Source organism: Embiotoca jacksoni, unplaced genomic scaffold (genome assembly GCF_022577435.1).
Source record: "Embiotoca jacksoni isolate LCO1_2020_lvr unplaced genomic scaffold, fEmbJac1.0.p SCAF_13, whole genome shotgun sequence".
Taxonomy (NCBI): domain Eukaryota; kingdom Metazoa; phylum Chordata; class Actinopteri; family Embiotocidae; genus Embiotoca; species Embiotoca jacksoni.
The window spans coordinates 9,550,932-9,571,185 of record NW_027185263.1 but is presented as its reverse complement, the minus strand read 5'-3'; the positions used below and the strand labels follow the sequence as shown (position 1 = coordinate 9,571,185).

Sequence of the window (20,254 nt, the reverse complement as noted above, 5' to 3'; positions counted from 1 at the left end):
TGATCAGATGATCTAAAAAATGTATGCTAAAATAAAATAAATGGCTGCTATAAATTAAGCATTTGGTTGAAGAGACAAGCTCCTAATTTCAATTAAGTTCATAATGATGAAGCTGTGAGAGTGGGTGTCATTCTTTCATGACGGTAATTACATTTCAAAAGATGTAATTGAAAATAAAATAATAAAATCTAACTTTTAATTCACTTTGGATTGATTTTTGTGGGAACAAATTCTCAAGGTTTCGCTCTATTAGCTCATTCTGTGACGACAGCTTGCACAGATCTTACTATTCATTACAGGGATTATGAGCCCAAACATATCATGCTCTCTGTGGTTCTCAGGCTCTGCCAGAGAACCACCTACAGAAAATGCTCTGATATTCTCCGAGACAGAAAGAGAGTGAGAGAGGAGCTGTTAGTAAGAGAAGAAAATGTGATGGAGGAGATGCAATGCTTAAATCTTACAGCAACAAAAGGTTACCAACAGCTCATCAAGAGTGCATGCAGGTAAACAGAGACAGACACATTAAAAGGGTCAACTGCCTATAAAAATAAAATAAAAAATAAAAAACAGAATTCAACGTGATAACTCTTGATTAGATAAGAACACAGTCAGCCTGCTTACTCACATGGAGAGTTTTGTGGCAGGTTACAAGGACTGATTATAAAAGAGACTTGGTCTGGTTTGATCAAGTGTTTATCTGCTTTTTCTCACAGTCAAGAATTGTTCATGTGGAGCCATCTGTTGTCAAATTAGTCACACTGCAAGCATTTTAGTCACTTGAGGGAAGCTTGAAAATGAATGGGCAAAATAATCTAAATCGTTGTTGTATTATTATTCATATCCTGATCTTTATTTTGGATTGAAATAACTGAACCTTTATTAGAAATGACTCATGATGTGTTTCCTTAATGTGTCTGATTTATACAGAAATATACAAAGTAATACACTGTTGAGTGTAAATGCACAAACACACACTAATGTCAGAATGAAGTGCAATGACTGGATTTCAAACCTAATCATGTCATGTGAACAGCACCACAAGGTTTCCCAGAGAAGAGATCTCCTCCATCAGGGTGATTTTCTCATCTTTAAACCCTGGAAATCATTGACTCTCGGTTCCCACCCAGTCGAGTTGACCTGCTTGACCTTTGTACCCCTGTATGTTTCTTTGGTTCTCTTATATTGACAAGGGCACGGACAGCCTGTGAGAACAACATTACTGTGATTAATAAATCATGAGTTTGTAGTCATGCGTAGAGTATTACGTTACGTTTGCTCACATTAAAGAAAACTGAGAGGAGAAATAAAAAGTCTCTGCTAATTAAAATAGCCTCTGGAGAGAGACAAATGGAGAGGAGCAGTACAGAAAGAGAGAAAACAAAGAGAAATTCAAAAGGCAGATTAAAAGTAACAGAGGTGAGACTCATTGGCAGAAAGTGACTAAGATTCAGGAGAAACATGAAAGATGAAGTGCAGTGTTAAATCATTAATACATCTGTCCAGGTTGAAAGATGAGTCCTCTGAGGACCTTATGAGCTCAGTTCACACAAAATACTGACACATTTTACATCTCATTAATATTACTGATGGTTTTTCAATAACACAGCATTGAACTAAAATATCTTCATTAACTGTGAATGATGAAAACAGATTTTATTGTTTAGAATATTTGTTGCTTCTTTGTTTGGTTTGAGATCCATTGGTTATTTTTTTTTACATTTGGCTTAAAGAAATGCAGGAATTTGTCTGAACAAGATCATAGAAAGAAAAAAAAATACAGTTTTTTAAAAAAATGAAACAACACAGTAGAAGAGCTATTTGTGTGGTATATGCAGCAATAGAGCTCTCAGTAGAGTGTCACTGAACACACAGACACACCTCCACTAGAGGGCAATAAGCACCAGCATTATAATTACCTGGGTGTGCAGGATGCATTCAGTTTGGTGGAAGGAAAAAAAACATAATTTTTTTTTTCATTAACAACACTACAAATCTCAACACCCTCATAACCCATTGTAATTAAAACTACAGTGTGGTTACTCAGCATTGCCTCCAACAATCACTGCATAACTGATTTCTGTATTTACAATTTAATTAATTTCATATTTTACAGAAATAATTTAAAGACTATCTGTACTGAGGTGATTATTATTAGTGATTCTACAAATAAATTAACACAAAACACAGCAAAAGTTGATCAGGTGAGGAGTTGCAAAGTTGTTCTTTTGCAAAGTCCTGAGTGTCAAATATAAGCATGGGCATAAAAAAAAAAAAAAAAAAAAAAAAAAGGCAAAAGTCAGTGTAAAAGTTTCAGAAAGAAGAGTAATAAATGGAATGCACTTAGCAAATGGAAATAATTGTGCTGTTGGAAGTACAGGAAATAAAATATTAACATAAATCTGCTTGTACTGTGTCCATCACTGACTTATTGATACATTGTTCACCTGACCCTTGACAGTAATTTAGATACAGTAAGGGTGTTAAACATGATTAGCTTGTGGGTAGCACACAATATCTAATAATACCTAATAAACCAAATGAATTGTAGGTTGCCCTTTGGTAAAGACCTGACCAGGCACAACAGATGAAAATTAGTGCTCATTTACAGTTATTTTTTTGTTGATAAATCAATATCGTTCCTGTCAAATAACCAAGCAAATGAGAAGGCATAAATAAAAGTATAAGAGTCCAGTACCCATGACAATACTGGATAGAGAAATAGGTAATGTGGATTGATTCAATGATTTTCATCACAGACTGTAAAGCAGATTTTTCCCCTAAATATGTGCTTTGTTTGTGTATTAAGACTTTGCTAAAGTGCAGTTTTCTTTGGATAGAACTGAGGTCTGTTTTGGTGAGTCAAACCAAAGCAGCGAGAGGTGTGTGCAACTCAGAAGAGCCGCGTCACTGTGGTAATCTGAAGAGAGGAGACCACAATGACAGCCACAAAAATGAGGGACTGACACAACACCAAAATGTAAAAATGGCCCACTGTGTCGATGTCATTTTGTTGAGTTGTGTGCAAAGTGCTGCTCTGCTGTGAGGGAAGAACCAACACTGTCTGCGAGAGGTAATGTATGTTAAATTTTCCTACAAACACCTGAGAACAATATTGTTTCAAACTGTATAAAAATGCTTTTAAAAAAAAAATCTAAGTATATATACATAATTAATTGTTAGTCATCCTGAGGTAATCAAGCAGTGAAGAATTTTACAGACATAAAAAACATTTTAAAAACAATTAAAGACATTTTTTTTGTAACATTCCCAAGCTGCACCCTGACTGTTCTGGTTTGTTAAAAGCCATTTGCAGTGCTGGAACATCCCTGTATCACAGCAAAGCGTGAAATAGACACGCCCGTCCACTGCAGCAAAACATGAGATAGCCATGGCTCAAAGCATGCAGTAGGTTTCATTTTTGTCCACAACAGGAAAATGTGTAACATTTCCGCCTGGACAGCGCTAGCTGTAGCTATCTCACATTTTGCTGTAGTGGACAACTGTGTCTATTTCATGCTTTGCCGTGATGAGAGCTAGTAATAAGTGGAAAGGTCAAATAAATGGTACTGAGCACTAGGATTCCCAAACCTCTCAATATAGGCTTGGAATCGAAAAGGTAGCAAGTAAGTCATTACAAATGCATTGTCATATTATGTTGAGATCACCGCTTTATATTGCAGCCTGCACTCAGCATGTTAATGCCTTTGCTTTATGATAAGGGTACAGTACAGTTTGATAACTACTTTGATATTCTGACCTCGGGCCTCACATTCCTGTGGGTTTCGTTGCAGTATGAGTGCTGGATTTGTGTCTACAGTGAATGCTGCCCCGTGACTTTGTCCCTGCAACAGCTTGACGAAGCCTCCTCAGTTGCCAGACACTTATCAAGGCCCACTGAGCAGGCAGCGAGTGATGCCTGGGGCTGGAGTAGCAACCCATGGTGTGAAAGAAGTGCGTCTATGTGGGGAAGGAAAGAGGACAGAGGGCAGTCTGGGGAGGTGTATTTGGCTAACACCTGCAGCTGCTCTGGCTGTAGATTTGCTTCGTTGCAGACTCTCTGGCACAAGGCAGAGACACTGTGACATGTTTTCAACTTCTGCTGGCTCAGCTGGCTCTTCTCCATCATCAGTTTCTCCCTCTCTGTCTTCTGTGACACACACACATGCAGAACACACAATCTGATTCACACAACTGCAGGCAAGAAGTGGCTTAATGAAATATTTACTGATTTGAAAAAAAGGATTACCAGCTTGCTGATTTCACACTGTAGATTATATATGCAGTCTAGTTTTCTCTTTCGGCAACGCTGAGCTGCCAGGCGGTTTTTACTGCGCCGTCTTCTATCATGGACAAACTCCAGTTGTTCACGTGTAAAGGACTGTTGTTTCAGCAGCTGCTGGAAGTCATTTCGGCTCAGATCCACAATCCAGTCTACAGAGAATGGCAACTGCACCTAAGGAAACCCAAACAGGAAATTAAAATTGTAAAAACAGACTACATGACAGCGAGTGGTTATCTACTTTACATCAATGACATCATATTCATGTATGTGTTATGTTAAGCTCTACAGAGGATAATACAGGACTGTGATTTTGCTACTTACAAACTAGTCTAGATCAATTCAAATATCGGTTTTGTTTGAACATATTAGTGAGATTTCATGTACTCAGATAACCAGCAAGTATAGTACACATAGACCTGCTTTAGAGAAGCAAGCTCTAAAAGTTGTTACTCAGCAGAAGAAACAAAACATCATATGACCTTTGTCAAAATGTATGTCTAAAAAAACTTAAGCTAATTTCAGGACATCATTTAAAGAATTAAGATTAATTCAATTCAATTCAAAAATATTTGATTGAAAAAGTTGTGTGGAACTTGCTGTAAATGGACAAAGGGAAGTAAAGTTGAGTCAAATCACGCTGGATTTGGAGCCCAGGTAGTTTTATCTTTACCAAGCTGTTAATTGTTAACTTCACAAACTTGCTGCTGGCAATGTGTGACAGGAAATGTACACTTGACAGTTTTTGGAGCAGTATAAACCTTGTAGTGCTTTATCTGGGGTAAAGTAAATAAAAGAAATGTTCTCCCTCTGCAATGACCCTAGCTTTTTGTGCACGTGCACTCCTCTGTTGGTACTTTGAGTCAAATCCACGGTGAGCCAGGACACTAGCATGAGAGATTCCTCAGAGGTGTTGTTTGACATATAGTCCTTTAGCTCAACAAGCTGAGCTGCGTGCGAGTGTGCGTGCGTGCGAGCGAGCAAACAAACAAACAAACAAACACACACCATCTCTACTGGTTGAATAATTAACTTGGCACTACAGCAAATCTACTTTCTGTTACATGAATGCAAACGCTCATTTGCATTGATAAAGTGTACCGAAAGCTCTTATCTAAAACAAACATAGTGAAGTAACCTCCAGCCAGTGTGATGATGACTCAGACTAATTTCAGAACAACATGAAACAGAGCAAAGCTGCAGAGTATTGATTCATGCTCACCTGCCTGGCTCTCTCTCTTGCGTAGGACTCACTGTCTCCTTCTGTTTCCGTCTCTGAGTCTCCATCCTCCCCCGAGTTTAGGGACGATACACCTGACTGAGATGCCTCCTCACACTCAGACAGCCCCGCGCCCTTCCATGAACATTTGCTTTGGTTCTGATCCTGGAAAAAGGGACAGCTGGTGGTTGTGGAGCTGTGAAGCTTCAGCCACTCTAAAGACGTGCTCTGCACCCATCCGCTCCCTGTATCAGCAGAACCTCCTGCCTCAGGGTCCTGGAAGTTCAGCTGAGAGGAGCCTGTGTCTGTCCCCAGCTGCTTGGCCAGGTATTCTGCCACTTCCTTCTCTATTGTGCTTCTTTTTCTTGTATTATTTACCAGTATTTCCGCTCTATCCATGTTGCCTGTCTCTCCTCCTTTTCCTCTTTCTTGCCAGGTATCATCTGCCTTTGTCTCCTCTGCCTTTACCTGTTCTTCAGCCTTTAGATGAATGGAGACTGACTCTAGTACACCAGTGTCCCTTGCTTTCTTGTCTTCTTCAATTTCCATGACAACCCTGTCCTGCCCCAGTGACCTAGTGATGGCAGGGCCCTCGTTTGAGGCCCTCAGAGGGCAGTGGTGCGATATTAACCCTGGTGACCTCTCAACCAGCACTGTGGTTGGCTCTGAGGAGACTACTTTCACATTGGATATGTCTGAAGAGCTGATTCCAGTGGTATGCTCCATCTTTTCCTCCATCGTCATCATGCTATTCTCTCTATCCGTTGTGTCTGTCTTAACCCTACCCCCTTCCCCTCTGCCCACACAATTCTTCAGATTCAAGTCATGTTCAGTTTTCCATGGTTTATCAGCCCCTCTTTTGCTCTGTCTGCAGGCATTTAGGGTTAAATTTCCAGGGAATTCAACCTCAGTTTCAATCTCACTGTTTGCACTGCTGGAGCACGGCAAGCAGGGGAGGACACAGTTATCCCTGATCACTGGACCAGTCAGACTTTTTTCTGTGACACAAGATTCCTTCCCGCAAGCTATCTGGAACTTGCGATACTTTGGACACTGCATAAATTGGTCTTTTGTCCAATCAGCGACAGGTGCAAGAGTGTCTGTGCTGTTCTGACTTCCCATTTTGTAGTTCACTGATTTGTGACAGTCCCAAACCACTTCCTGCTGAGACGATGAGTCAGCAACCGGTTTTACTTCTTTTTCATCCAACAACACATCGTCAGAGTCTGTGCCACAGTTGTCCTTTGATGATCGCCTCTTGCATTTCTTCTTACAACAGGTCTTTCTCAGAAAAGGGGCAGAGCCCTCTGTGTTTGAGTAGAATTTAGGCAGGAGGAAATCAAAACACGCCTCGTCTATGTCTTTGAAACCCAGAATGGAAGCGGCGTTTTGTATTTCTAAGACATTGTCTTTTCCAAAGAACAGTTTGGATGTGTAGGCAAACTTCAGCAAGGGTTCAAAGCCAGCAACTGTCACCTTTAAAAGAGGAGACATGACATACATGAGCACCTATATCTTTGAATATGTTCTTATAAATAGCAGCAATAATGGGACTGATCTTCATTAATTTCACATTTTCCGTCAGATAATGAAGCATATACCACTTTAGGCCCAGAGGTGAAAATAGACCTGCTGTACTCTGACCACAGCTGTTTTGGAAAATAAAGCTGAGGATTGTATTGGCTTAGCAACCAAAACATGTGACCATGACAGGTTTGTTTCTGTGGTTTTGAAGTTTCTAAATTTACAAACAAAAAGGAGGAAATAAACAAATATAGAAGTCTTAATTGAAAAAAAGAAAGGAAAAAAACTCATGATCGTGATCTATGGAAAGACTTTTATGAAAGGAAACATAGTATTTTATATAAATGAAAATAATAAACAGGCAGTTTTTTTTAAATTTGTTTTATCCAAGTTTAAGAACTATTTTATTTGATGATCTCTTCTATTTGGATGTTACTGTCAACAGGTGCTAGTTATTCTTATAGGGTGTTTTTAAGGATGTTGGCTCATATATGAAGTCAGTAGCATAAAGAATTCCCCATCTATGCACCATCAAAACTTGAGGAAATAAGACTTTTAGTCACTTTTCTCACTTCACTTTTCAAATGGATTTGTGGTTGTGGGGCAGCAGACCTTGTGTGCAACTAATTTCTAATTGTATGGCATCATTAGGTGACATCTCACCTCTTGTGGCAGAGTGACAACCGCTCCATGCTGCGTAAGGGAAGACATCCTTTGTGTGAAGTACTCACTACAGGAAGCAAGTACTGAGCAGTGGGCTCTGAAACTCTGACCCTCCACCACCACTGTCACATCACACAACGTGTCCCTGCGACGCTGCTCGTCCAGGCAGTGCAGCACATGGGAGGAATGCAGTGTAGACTCGAATGTAAACACAGACGACCGGGGGGCAGACATGGCCATCAGGGACATCTGTATCTACAGAAAACACACACACACACACACACACACACACACACACACACACACACACACACACACACACACACACACACACACACACATACTCTCTTTTCAAGTTGACCAGTTCCTCTATCACTCTAAATTACATACTTAAAAATAACAATAAAAAAAAAACATGCCTACCTTGCAAACCTGGCTTTTTATATCCAAGTTTCTTAGGGTGTTAAAGAAAGTCCCAGCTGCCGAGCACTCATGGTTATTTCTAAATGGAATGCTGTCCAACTAGGCTACGCTTCCCAGAAAGCCTTATCTCAACTCAGCTACAAACTAAAAACTGAGCTTGACTCAGTCATATGGCCTGTGTGTGAGTATGTGAGAGGGAGGGAGGCATAGAGGGAGAATGTGTGTGTGGGAGTGTGTGTATGTGTCTGTGTGTTGCAACCACTCTGGGTGTAACAGAGCAGCGCTGACTCATGCACTCCTGCTGATAAAGGATGAGCAAGCAGTTTTATTGGTTTTATCCATACCAATCCTATCCTTGGATCTGTCTGGTAAACTAACAGGCTTTTCCCAGAAAATCCCTTTATAGATTTACCCTGAACACAATTCACGGATTAAGGTAAAGGCTGGGGATATAAAGCCAGTGTTTAAACAGGATATTGTCTATTGTCTGTGTCTTTTCATTTAAAGTTGCCAGGACATATTCCACTAATTGCAGGCACAGTGAATTTAGAGAACAAGTTGTGTAAAAGCAAAGTGCATAAACAAGTGTCACTACCTTGATGCAAAAATGAGGATGTGATTAAGGGTTCATCTTTTCCAGTATGACCTTGTTTTTTTTTCATGTGTTGTTGTTTTTACAGGTAGCAAATCTGTCTGTGCGCTCAATGCCAGTCTTCTTTGTGGTGCGTCAGAGGGAGAGAGGGAGAGAGAGAGAGAGAGAGAGAGAGAGAGAGAGAGAGAGAGAGAGAGAGAGAGAAAGGGAGAAATGCCTTGCTGTCAGAGGAATAAAAAGTTAACACAGCTAATCAACTGCATATCTGTCCCCACACAAATTTTGCATTTTAGATGTTTTGTGGCATTAAAGATGTCAGCAACCTTTATTGGAAAAGTAAACATTCATCTAACATCTGTGATAGCAGGGATTACAGGCACATTATTACTGTCATAAATAGAGTGTAATCATTAACTTGGCATGTGAGGTTGCTATAAAGAAAAAGCAAAGCTTCAAAAATATCAACAAAGAAGTAGCTACGGCAGAGCGGAACAATCATCACTACAAAGAACTGTTGCCAATGTCACATGATTTGGAAGAGGAAGAAAAAAGCCTGTCAGAGTCGAACTGGCCAATCAGGTGACTGTTTCATAATTCCAGAATGAACTAATCTCATCATGAAAAAAAAAAAACCCACACACACAATCTAGTTCCTTTTTCTTTGTCAGCCCAGCTCTGTGGACATAACATATCAAACACAACAGGATTTTTTTGTCTTGGAGAAATGAAACTAAGGAACTGATGCTGATGTTGAAATAAAACGCATTTTATTATTAGATGAGGACAAAAAGCAACATTTCACCTTGTTGTATACTTCTCCTTCTATAGGTACACAATTCACTACGTCAAAATAAATTTACAACTCTTACGGTGTTGTGTTGCAACAGATATTATGAAATGGATAATCACCCTTCTTCTTTTGCTGTTCCTCATAAACGGGTTATAATATCCAGATCCCTGACACTGTGTTAAACACTCGTCTGTCTGCTGGGGGTGGGAGAGAGGGAGAGGAGGTTAAGCCCTCCTTAACATACAACATTTGGACCATAGCGTACCATCTTCGGGTCCCTCCACAGACCTCAGGTAAAAGAGTCTCCACAGGACCTGAGACACGTATCAGAACATGTGGTCACCTTCACGGCAGCTGACACTGCATGAACACACCCTGTTAGATATTGCAATCACCAAGAAGGTTCAGCAAAATCACATAAAAACAAAACCCAGAAAAGTGGCATTGTGTCATAGCTCAGTAGAATCACTAAAACAACTTCATGGTGATGATAACTGTACGTCTGCAGTTCAAGCAAATGACTCAGACATGAATAAACACAGCGCTTTTCTGTGTAATTAGCTGATTCACAGACTGTGGTCGCGTAGAATGAGCCGTAGCCGAGCCTTTCTTTCTGTTTCTTTGCCCGGTGTCAGCTGGAAATCTGGTGGTCTCAGGTTCTGTGGAGGTCAGAGGTCACGAGGAGTCTTGCCTCGTTCGACTGGTCAGGCAGAGCCTCTCCAGCTGCTGAGCACGCTCGTTGTGGACAGTCACCAACGTGCGGTTCTCCTCTGTTAGACGCCGAAACTCCTCTTCAAGACGTGCGATCTCCATGGCAACCTTCTCATCCTCCACCAGCTCGGCCAGCAATTTGCGCCTGAATGAATGAGTGAGATTAAGATTTTAACAGGCAGTTACTTGTTTATTTTCTACCTTTTCCCACTTAATTGTTTTCAGCTGTTCTCAAAGGCTGGAGACTGTCCCAGCACACACTTCAAGATTTGCAGACGTTCACTCATATTCATTTGGAGTTTCCAGCTATTTTGTTTCTAGAATCTGGGAGGAAACCAAAATAACTATGGAAACAATGCAAAGTCACAGGATAAAATATTTTGTGGAGCCAAATGCAGTATAATCATGACACTCAGCACAAATTGTGTATACGGAAAGACAGTCTGTTGATGTTTGGTACAAGTCTAGATTAAAAACATATTGACAGCAACAGCTGCAGTTGGATTTAAACCGTATGTGCAGCAGAAATTCACTTTCGCAGATGTTTGTGTGCCCGTTACACTCAAAGTACCATTAGCTATAGAGAACGGCAGGTTTGATGATCTGCCTGTGTGTGGTTAAGATTAAGTATGTTTTATTGCTCCTGAGATGATCGTTTAAAATGACCCTCTTTTCGGATGAGTTCCTCTGGAGAGATTAAAAATAGAAACTTGAATTGTGTTTTAGAAAGTGAATGTTTTTGTGTCAGATTTGATTATGTTTGAGTAAATAAGACAATGTTAATTTTTTGCAATGTAATGAAGTAAGACATTATGTCTAAAAAAGTCCATGTGGGCTGGAAAATATGTGCACGGCACCACAAATAACAGAGTAAGCAAAATAAAAAATTTTTGCCTATCCGGGCTAGTTTTCCCAATAAAGCTAACTTACTCTCCAGTGCTGGTGACCTGACTTCCTCTGCCAAATAATGATCAGCTTTTGGACTTTGAAAGACATAGTAAGTATACACTTGCATACTGTAAAGGTACATGAATGTGTAACCTTACAGGTTTACAGTGAATGATTAGTGATGACAATGCTTTACCTTTGTGCTGAAAGTTTGTTCTGCTATTAGAAGGAAGCTCAAACACACATATGTGCATGCATGTTTGTGTGACTAAGAACCTGAAAAAAAAAAGGGGAAGGGAACTGTTTCTATAGTTCATGTCCAGAAACCAGACAACCCAGACTAAATCTCATGAATTACACAGAACTATTATTGCTACTACTATTATTTGTATAGTACTGTTTAAAGTACTGTCACAATGCTGCTATGTCTTGTGTAATCCCTTTAAAAAAAAAATTCCCTTTGTGGGATTAATAAAGTATCTATCTATCTATCTATCTATCTATCTATCTATCTATCTATCTATCTATCTATCTATCTATCTATCTATCTATCTATCTATCTATCTATCTATCTTTGTGTGAGGATGATGTTTATTCGTCTGGGAAGGATTTATCAAAACTCATATATTGTTGTTGGAATAAGGTTAGTGGATGCAAGGTTAGTGGCACCACAGGATGCTGAACTTAATTTCCATGTAAAAACTGAACAGTTACTTGTTTGATCCTGACCTGAAGCCGCAGTAGATTTTGGAAATTCCCTCTTCAGTGTGCTAAAGTGTTATTCCTGTTGTCATCCTTGCAACACTTCACTGTATGTCTGAAACTCTCCTGTCATTCTGTGTGCAATCTTCCCCATGTGGGAAGTAACGACACTTTCACTGTATGATGCAAGTCTGTTAATGTTGTTCAACAACAGCAGAAGATATGGAAATATTTTCTATTCCTTTAAAACATGTTTGATATTCTAATTAATGAAAAGAATCCAAATCAGTAAAATATTATATAGGATTTTTTATATAAAAGCATATCTTATGGTATGGTTTTGTCTCAGTTCACTATAACTGTGTGTCTGAGTTTGCATGTGTATGTGTCAGTGGAACTTGGCATGTCTGTCAGTGTGAAGAACCAGGAGTTTCTGCCAGCCTGACTCATCATGTTCTTATCTAGATTCAAGGCTACACTCATGCCATCAGAGTCTGCCTGCTGTTCTCTATTTAGGAACTGTGAAGAGGCGTAGGTTGTCAGTGTGTGTCGTTGTGTGTGTGTGTGTGTAGGTGTGTGTAGGTGTGGTGGTGGTGGAGTAACAGCAATGGCCTTGAAAATCCCTCCGCTAAGACTACCCGCAGCTGCTGAGGACACAGGGGACAGTGTGTAGTGTGTGTGTGTGTGTGTGTGTGTGTGTGTGTGTGTGTGTGTGTGTGTGTGTGTGCGTGCGTGCGTGCGTGCGTGTGTGTATATGTACAAAGTAAAGTGTATAAAATACAATTGTGCATTAAAGCTTAGAATAGGTCTCATTCAGTTAAACCTGACAAGGGTTGCAGTTGATAATCACCCATGCAAACATACATTTCCAAAATATCAACTCACTTTACTGTGTAGCTTCCTCATCCACACTCATCCCTATGTAAATAGCACATCCTTGATGTTGTCTCTAATTTACAAGTAATTACTGTGACAAAAAATACAACTGCATTCAAAGTCATACATTACCAGCTGATCAAACATCATGTGAAAGGAAATGCTCTCAGTAGATCATGTGATAAATTCTGTGTGCAGCTGAACACACTAACATACGCCATCTGGTGGACGTTTTTATCCAAAACGCCTTGCAATCCTATAAGTGTTTGCAATTTATAAACCTTGGAAGTTTGAGCTCTACACATACACCTATAGGACAATAAATTATTAAAGTTATTATTATTAATTCTGACAGTTTTCCTTAAAGTATGTAGACATTTAACACTGTATGTTGTCTGTTTACCCGTGCAGTAACACAGACATAAATTGAACATAAAAGCCTCTGACTTGGAGTCAGATGTGCTCCCATTGCACCACAAAGCCTTTTGCTTTTGTATTGTAACAAGGGTTTACATGGCTGGTATAAACAACATGGAAGTAATTTCTTTATGGTCTTACTTGCGGTCCTCAAGCACAGCGATCTCATGTTTGACCTGGTGGAACTCTCTGGCCGTTCTGCAGTGTTCCTTGTACACCTGAACGCTCTCTCTCAGTGACACACAGGGGGGCACTGGCTGCAAGAGGTCAAAAAGAAAAATGTAGGGGATGTGAGAAATATGCAGTATTCATTTGGGATCATTTTGAGCTACACTGTGGTATGTACAAAAATGGACTTGTTATTTTTGTTAAAAATATTATGATCAAAAATCCATTCAAAGTTTGTAATATGATAATTTGTGCTTCATATTGTGGAAGAAATCAATTAAAAAACATGGATGAAAGGGAATAAATAGAAACCCTTTCTTTCATACGGTGTACAACAGCACAGTGTCAGTGGCCTCTGCTACTACTGCTCTCATTTGATACTCTAAAACAATATGCAATTTCTGTGACCCAGGCAGTGGCACTCAATGAAGGATAATTCAATGACAATACTAATAGCAGAATGAGCGCACACAGTAAAAACAATGATTTACAGGGATGATGAACTAAAGCTAAGCTTCAACCTGTTTAAAGATTCAGCCACCACCCTGAACACAATGGATACACAGTCCTTCAACTCTGCTGTGCTGCTGACCCCTTACTTCCAGTACTGGGAACCGTTTTACTCTTTGAGCATAGTGTCTTCCTTATATTTTTATCTACAGGCTTGCTCCAAACAACATTTCATAGTGCTTGTACAGTGGCAGTAAAGGTTTGTTTAGTTTCAATTGTGTGTATTTTATTTATTAACAATGATGCCCAATTTACTCCAGAAGGACATTTGTCTTATTAAGGGTTTTTATTTTTGATGACTCTGTTTCTTTTCTGTTCTGATCTAGTTTCTACTTCAGTTTGTGATTCCCAGAATGATTTTTCTGAGAAGCGGTTTGGCATTCAGATGTGAGTTAGTAATGCAGAACACAGAGCAAGCAATAATGATACTGAAACTAAGACTAAAAGAGGAAAATATTTGAACCAGTTTTAAAAAGGGAGAATTAATTTGGCATTCCCTTTTCATGACTTTCCTTTAGCATAAGAATAATATCACAAAACAGAGCCATACATGGAAAACTGTAATTAAGGTTTTCCTTTTAAAAAGGCATGTAATGCTTTGGTTTATCAGGGCTGAGAATTCAAAGTCATGGCCCTCTCTGCTGTCTGCCTCTCTTGTGCTACACTGCCAATGACAGAAGTTGCGTGCTCAATGTTGTAAGCAGTAGGCTACTATACCTGTAATCGCTGTTCAAGGTCCGGGAAAGTCTGAGAGAGGTCCTCCACATCTTTTACATCTATGGAGAAAGAAGATATTATTCAGTTACAACTAATTATTGCAAAAATATGAATAATATTAAGATCATTTTTAAAATGTTGAGCTAAAAACCATATCATAATTACTGTGTAATACATCTTGTCACAAAAAAATGTATTGGTTAATGAGTCCATAATTTTAACATACTATCTTGATGGTTTTGCATTTCTACAAAGTACATGTACTTTATTGCTGACCAGTTTTCAGAGCATAATGTATGTATTCTGCAGTGGAGGAAGAAGTACTCAAATCTCAAGTAAAAGTAGCATCAAACTATAACTGTAAAAACTGAAATTCCACACATAAGTATTTGAAACAAAATGTACTTAAAGTATTAAAATTTAAAGTATTTATGCCACAGAATGGCCCCGTTCTGAGTGTTATAAATTTCTAGAAAAACGTATAGAAAGTTTCTATACGTTCTACTAAATGACTGGTCCTCCATCCAGGTTGTCTTGATTCTCATTCATTTAGGTATTATATCACAATTAGCCTGCAGAGACTCAAAATTTGCATGAGACAGATCATTTAGTGTAATTAAACCCCTGAAGGCAACAATTGCTTTTAAAGCAGGGAGTATTGCAGGAAGCTCTTACATTGTGAATTTACTAAAAAAAATAAAATAAAACATTTTGCAGTTATGAGCTCGGCCTTTGAAAAATCTAACCAGGAAGACAAACAAGCACCAATTTATTTGTTTACCTTCTACAGTTGGAGGTCCTGTTAGTTTCTTTCAGAAATTAAGTTTCTCTTCAGCATTAAAACATCAAAAAAGGTAGTGATTGCTTACCTACAACCTTACACTCTGTAACTGTCTGCGAGTTATAGGAAAACATTCTTGTCCCAAATGAAAACTAAATGAAGCTTCATTTGTTAAACCAACATAGCGCACAATGTCATTTCAGTTCAGTTCCTTGATGTACAACCAAGCTTCTCCTTCTACAGGCATTTGTTTTAATGCTTTTCACCGCCTCATAAAATGGCCAAAAATGAAACACCATAGGGGCCTCTTGTATGTCACCACAACATAGCAACACAGCGCTGGACTTACAAATGAGCCATGTCCTCTTACTGAACAGCGGTAATGAGCTGTCAGGTTGAAAGACATGCTGGATAAGCATACAGAGGGACATCTATGTAGCAGACAGACAAACACAGTGGCCAGATGTATAGAGATACAAAGAGGGATTCGGACAGACAGAAACAGACAGGTTGTCTGCACCCGACTCTGCCTCGATAGTAATGTCCCCCCGGAGTTGTGGTACACATGTGGAGAATCCTGGGATGATGCAACTTTCTAAAAGCAGGAGTATTAGTGGGCCAGCCTACAGCCATGGGGCCAATTATGATGTGGAATAAATACAGTTCTCATGCTCAGGATTGACACAGTGTGGGGTTATAACTACGCCAGGCATGAAGTCATAAAGGGCCTAGAGGATGATCCCCAGACAGAGCACAGTTCTCAGCTCCCCTGCTGAGAAACATGAGTTCAAAGAGACAACAACATGATTGTCTGGGGGGTATCCAACGTTTGAGTTTTGAGGGTTAGATTGTGTCTGAAACATTCTGGAGCTGTAACTAAGATATAAGCTGGGAATTGTTCAACTAAAACAAGTCCCATACAGGAAACTGTGATCCTTGAGGTTGAGGTTGTTATAGAGTGAAGAAAGTACAAGCAAGGAACAAAAAGAACAGCAATAGGATTGACTAAGAAATTAAAAACAAATTCACTAAGTGGCATATTTCAATGTGCGAACTATAAGCAAAATGTCAGTGAGTGGAGTGAATCTCCACTCAGAGTCAGATTTGAGTGTGTCTCTCCTAAGAGTAAGACAAGGGGGGATCAGAGATGGGTGGAGTGGGTCTGGAAGTGTTAACTGCTTATAAATATAGGCCAGTGTTCTAAAAGCTGAACAGTGAATCAGGCAGCAGGACACTGTTAGTATTAGAGGGGAAACCTGACCCTGCCATTGCATAGTTGCAGCTGCTGTCCCGGTGCCTGGCCCCACTGCAGTAAAACATCCTGACAGACAGCACCTAGCACCATAGGTAGGGTAGATCTCTGTGTATGAGCATGTGTGTCAGTTAGAGAGCAAGGAAGATAATTGTGCATGTTTTGATTGAAGATTAAATAATAGCCTGTGTGGAGTTGCATACAGTACATATGCATATAACAAATGCACAGCTGCGCACACGCATGTGTGGTCTGCTTTTAATATGCTGTGGTCAAACAGAAATAGAGAGAGCACCTGTCTCAGTAACAGCGTTGAAGAATGAACACAGTTAAAGTGATAGGGTGCGAGGGCGCGGGGGCATTGCTCGGGGCAGATTGTCCCTGGTCTGTTTTGGTGGGAAGAATGTCGTGCACATGTCCCACACATACTAGAAATAAAGTCAGAGTATAGAACTGCTTTATCTGGTGTTAAATGATCAGTGGCGCAATGGATGTAACTAAAGTCAAAATAAGTCATTGCCATAATTTTTAATTACTGGAACACAAGGATGGTGGGTTATTTGTGTGAGAAAAGTGCACAGTTTGTGTGTGTGTGTGTGTGTGTGTGTGTGTGTGTGTGTGTTTGTGTGTGTGTTTACCTGATGTGGCATCGAGGCTGAAGGCGATTCTAACTTCAGATTTATCAGGAGACACTCTTCTGGTTGAGGTGATCATTTATCCCCTTCATAAGACCACAGGCACAAAATAGAGCGGTTAGCACAATGCAAAAGACCTCATGAAAGACAAGTGATGCAATGAAACGATTAATCAATCAAATGGAAATGAACAGCAATTTTAACAAACAACTAACAAATTAATAGATTATCATGAAAAAATACTGTTCCTAGCTCCTTAAATTTGACAAATCCCTGCCTTTTTCTGTTTCATATAACTTGAAATTGACCGTGTCTTAACTTTTGAACTGTTACTTAGACATATGAGCAATGTGAAGATGCCATCATAGGTTCTGAGAAAATGTGAAGGGATTTTTTTTTTCTCACAATTGCATAATGTTTGAAAGATATAACAGTGATCCAATCAGAAAATTAACCAGTTATAGTTTCAGGCTTATTTGATGTGAATGCATTTTCCAATTTGCCCAGATATGCTTTATATATGTATATATGTATGTGTGTGTGTGTGTGTGTGTGTGTGTGTGTGTGTGTGTGTGTGTGTGTGTGTGTGTGTGTGTGTGTGTGTGTGTGTGTGTATAATTTTTACCAATGACAAAAAGTAAACATTGAACTCAGCAGGTGTGGTGTTCAGTAGGAAGGAAAGCCTGCAGACCCTTTGATAAAGCTTGATGATACCTCCTCTGGAGCTTTATGAATAAATACACACACACACACTGCAACCACTTTCATCATGCATTTAGAGTTGCAGTGGGATTAAATAATTAGGGAGCTTTGACAGACTGGCTCTGAGGTCTGGATTTTGCATGCCCCCTCCCAGTGAAGGTTCAGGCTTTTTATATCAAGGCATTTGCCTGCTTTAACCCCGGTAAACTCTCTGTCTCACACAACATACCTCAATGACCTTCTACAGCAAATAGCCTAAGTACGTTTTTTTTATTTTTTTAAATGCGCTCTTTCAGATGGAAAAAGTCAGGTCAATTTAAATTGATCAAAACATGCCATGCATCAAAATATGTCAGTATTGGTAGTAGGCCTAATATAGTATAGCCGTGCACGTAGTGTAGGCATGTAAACCAAATTATGATGGAGAAAAGTATATTCGCTAACTATGGACTATTTAATGCATGCACTGGGTAGCTGAAAAGCACTCGTCCTGTGCAAACAGGCCATTCTTACCTAAAGCAGCGCGAATCAGACCCAGAAAATTCCGTATAGTAAAGTTTCAAAAGAGGCAGTATAGTGCGCGCCCTCAATATTGGTTGTTGTCGATTTGTCTTCGGACCAATGTTGAGGTCTCTTCAGAAGAAGTGCGGTCGTGTCTCAGCTGTTGCGCCTCTGCGCAAATCCAGCGAAGATGGCACAAATGTGTCTCCAATAGCTGACCTCCCCTTCTATCTTAAGACTCTAACTAAATTACTTTGATTTCAGTAAAGTAGACACTCGTTTTCCACCATGCAGTCAAGGTGTCCACTACAGTGGTGTCACTCTAAGGGACTCCAGCAGCTCAAAGTTTACGCGGGCATGTACATGTTACCCACGGACTGCCGCCACACGGCGAAGAGCAACACAGGACGCAGGCAGTGTAGGAATGCCGTTCGCTGTCCCCCTGTGGCGGCCCGGGCCCAATTAAATGTCTCAGATGACATGACTTTAGCCCGCAAAAATGCCCATAGCTCCAGTACTGTTTTGAGTGACATGGTCAGACCGCTGGGAGGGTCTTTGGCTTTGCAATAACTGTGCAATGAGACAGTTGTTCAGAATGAACATCTCATATGTTATAACAGCTCTTGTGGAAGAAAACAGAGCATCCCCGTGGGAATATGGGATGGTCAATTCCACTTAAATGCAAAAGCTATAGTTTTATCGGTGGTACATCCCTGACGATGTCAACAATGATTTTTTTTAAAAAAAAATTTTTACTGATGTGCTTTATAGGATGTGTAGGATCGGTGCATATATAGTGATATAGGGAATTAGTCAAGATAACTAACCCCAGCCCTCAGTTGTCCCTCACATTCATCTCGCACTTGTCCCCCAACTTTATAGAAGTGAAGGGCAACATTTTTAAAAGCTCCTTTACAACGATACGTGGTTGTATTTCCTTTTCTGTCACAGATACAGACTGCAACTCATGGCTTCATTCTCTCATAAATCATGATGACTTACTTCTCAAAGCTGTCCAGTGAAAACCATGAAAACCTAGAAAAATGCTGTCATTTCGAATTGCATATTCAAGGACTATGTTCTTTTTGATGAGTTGAGGAAGTTCTCCATCTCCCTAAAAGAGAAATAAACCATTTAAACCTCCATTGAATTATAGTTGAAAAATGCATCTTCACTACAAGATAAAATAGGGGGTCAGTTTTACTTATATACACATAAAATGTTGGAGCAAAGTAATGCTTTGGAGATGCAGGATTTTCACAAGAAAGCAACATTTTGCATTTTGTTCTAAACTGTCCAAAGTTGCAAATAATAATAATAAACAACTTCACATGCTTAATATTTAATGAGAAAACTGCATAACGAGGCATCACAAATCACAAGCTGCCTTCCATCTGTTTACAGGACATGACCATAATTCATAATAGGCCGAAACATCTTGATAGTTATAATATAATCAAACTATGTATAGGCCTATGATGATCGGTCTAAATTAAAAAAAAAAAATAGTAATACAAATATTTTGAATCAGAGCATGTGTTTGTCTAAAGAATTGCTACACAGGGTTGTCTCTTTTCATGACATGAAGTGTTTTTATATACATGAGGCCACTTCATCTGTGTACCAGTAGATGACAGCATTTACCCTGAATTATTTATGGCCAGGACTTCAGATGGGAGAAGAGAAAGGCAGGCACAAAAAGAGAAACAGAGAGAGAAATAAATGATGCCCTGAACCTCAGAGAGACCTCCACCTCCTCGTTTGTCTTCATTGACAGGCTGTTGACACAGACTTGCCTTATCAGCTCCAGAGACTGTTCATTTCATTGTGATGGATGGGACACACTCAAATGTCTGCCTCTCTTTTATGCAGCAGTCATAGTTTTGATTTGCTTCTTCTAT

At 39.6% G+C, this 20,254-nt stretch overlaps 2 protein-coding genes across 3 annotated transcripts; both read right to left on the bottom strand.

Annotated features, from left to right (window-relative positions):
- Window positions 1-1,641: 1,641 nt before the first annotated feature.
- Window positions 1,642-8,280, bottom strand: bach1b (BTB and CNC homology 1, basic leucine zipper transcription factor 1 b). 2 transcript variants are annotated; one of them, XM_069146333.1, is made up of 5 exons: window positions 8,112-8,280; window positions 7,689-7,943; window positions 5,505-6,977; window positions 4,250-4,456; window positions 1,642-4,150 (listed from the first exon to the last, which is right to left on the bottom strand). In XM_069146333.1, the coding sequence occupies exons 2-5, from the start codon at window positions 7,935-7,937 to the stop codon at window positions 3,815-3,817; spliced, it is 2,265 nt and encodes a 754-aa protein (XP_069002434.1). In that variant the 5' UTR covers window positions 7,938-7,943; window positions 8,112-8,280; the 3' UTR covers window positions 1,642-3,814. The 2 variants fall into 2 exon arrangements, with proteins under 2 accessions (XP_069002434.1, XP_069002435.1); XM_069146334.1 differs by having other exon boundaries at window positions 7,689-7,937.
- Window positions 8,281-9,454: 1,174 nt separating this feature from the next.
- Window positions 9,455-18,987, bottom strand: map3k7cl (map3k7 C-terminal like). The gene is made up of 5 exons (XM_069145579.1): window positions 18,366-18,987; window positions 17,154-17,236; window positions 14,483-14,541; window positions 13,229-13,344; window positions 9,455-10,349 (listed from the first exon to the last, which is right to left on the bottom strand). Exons 2-5 carry the CDS (start codon window positions 17,227-17,229, stop codon window positions 10,169-10,171), a joined length of 432 nt encoding a protein of 143 aa, XP_069001680.1. The 5' UTR covers window positions 17,230-17,236; window positions 18,366-18,987; the 3' UTR covers window positions 9,455-10,168.
- Window positions 18,988-20,254: the final 1,267 nt, after the last annotated feature.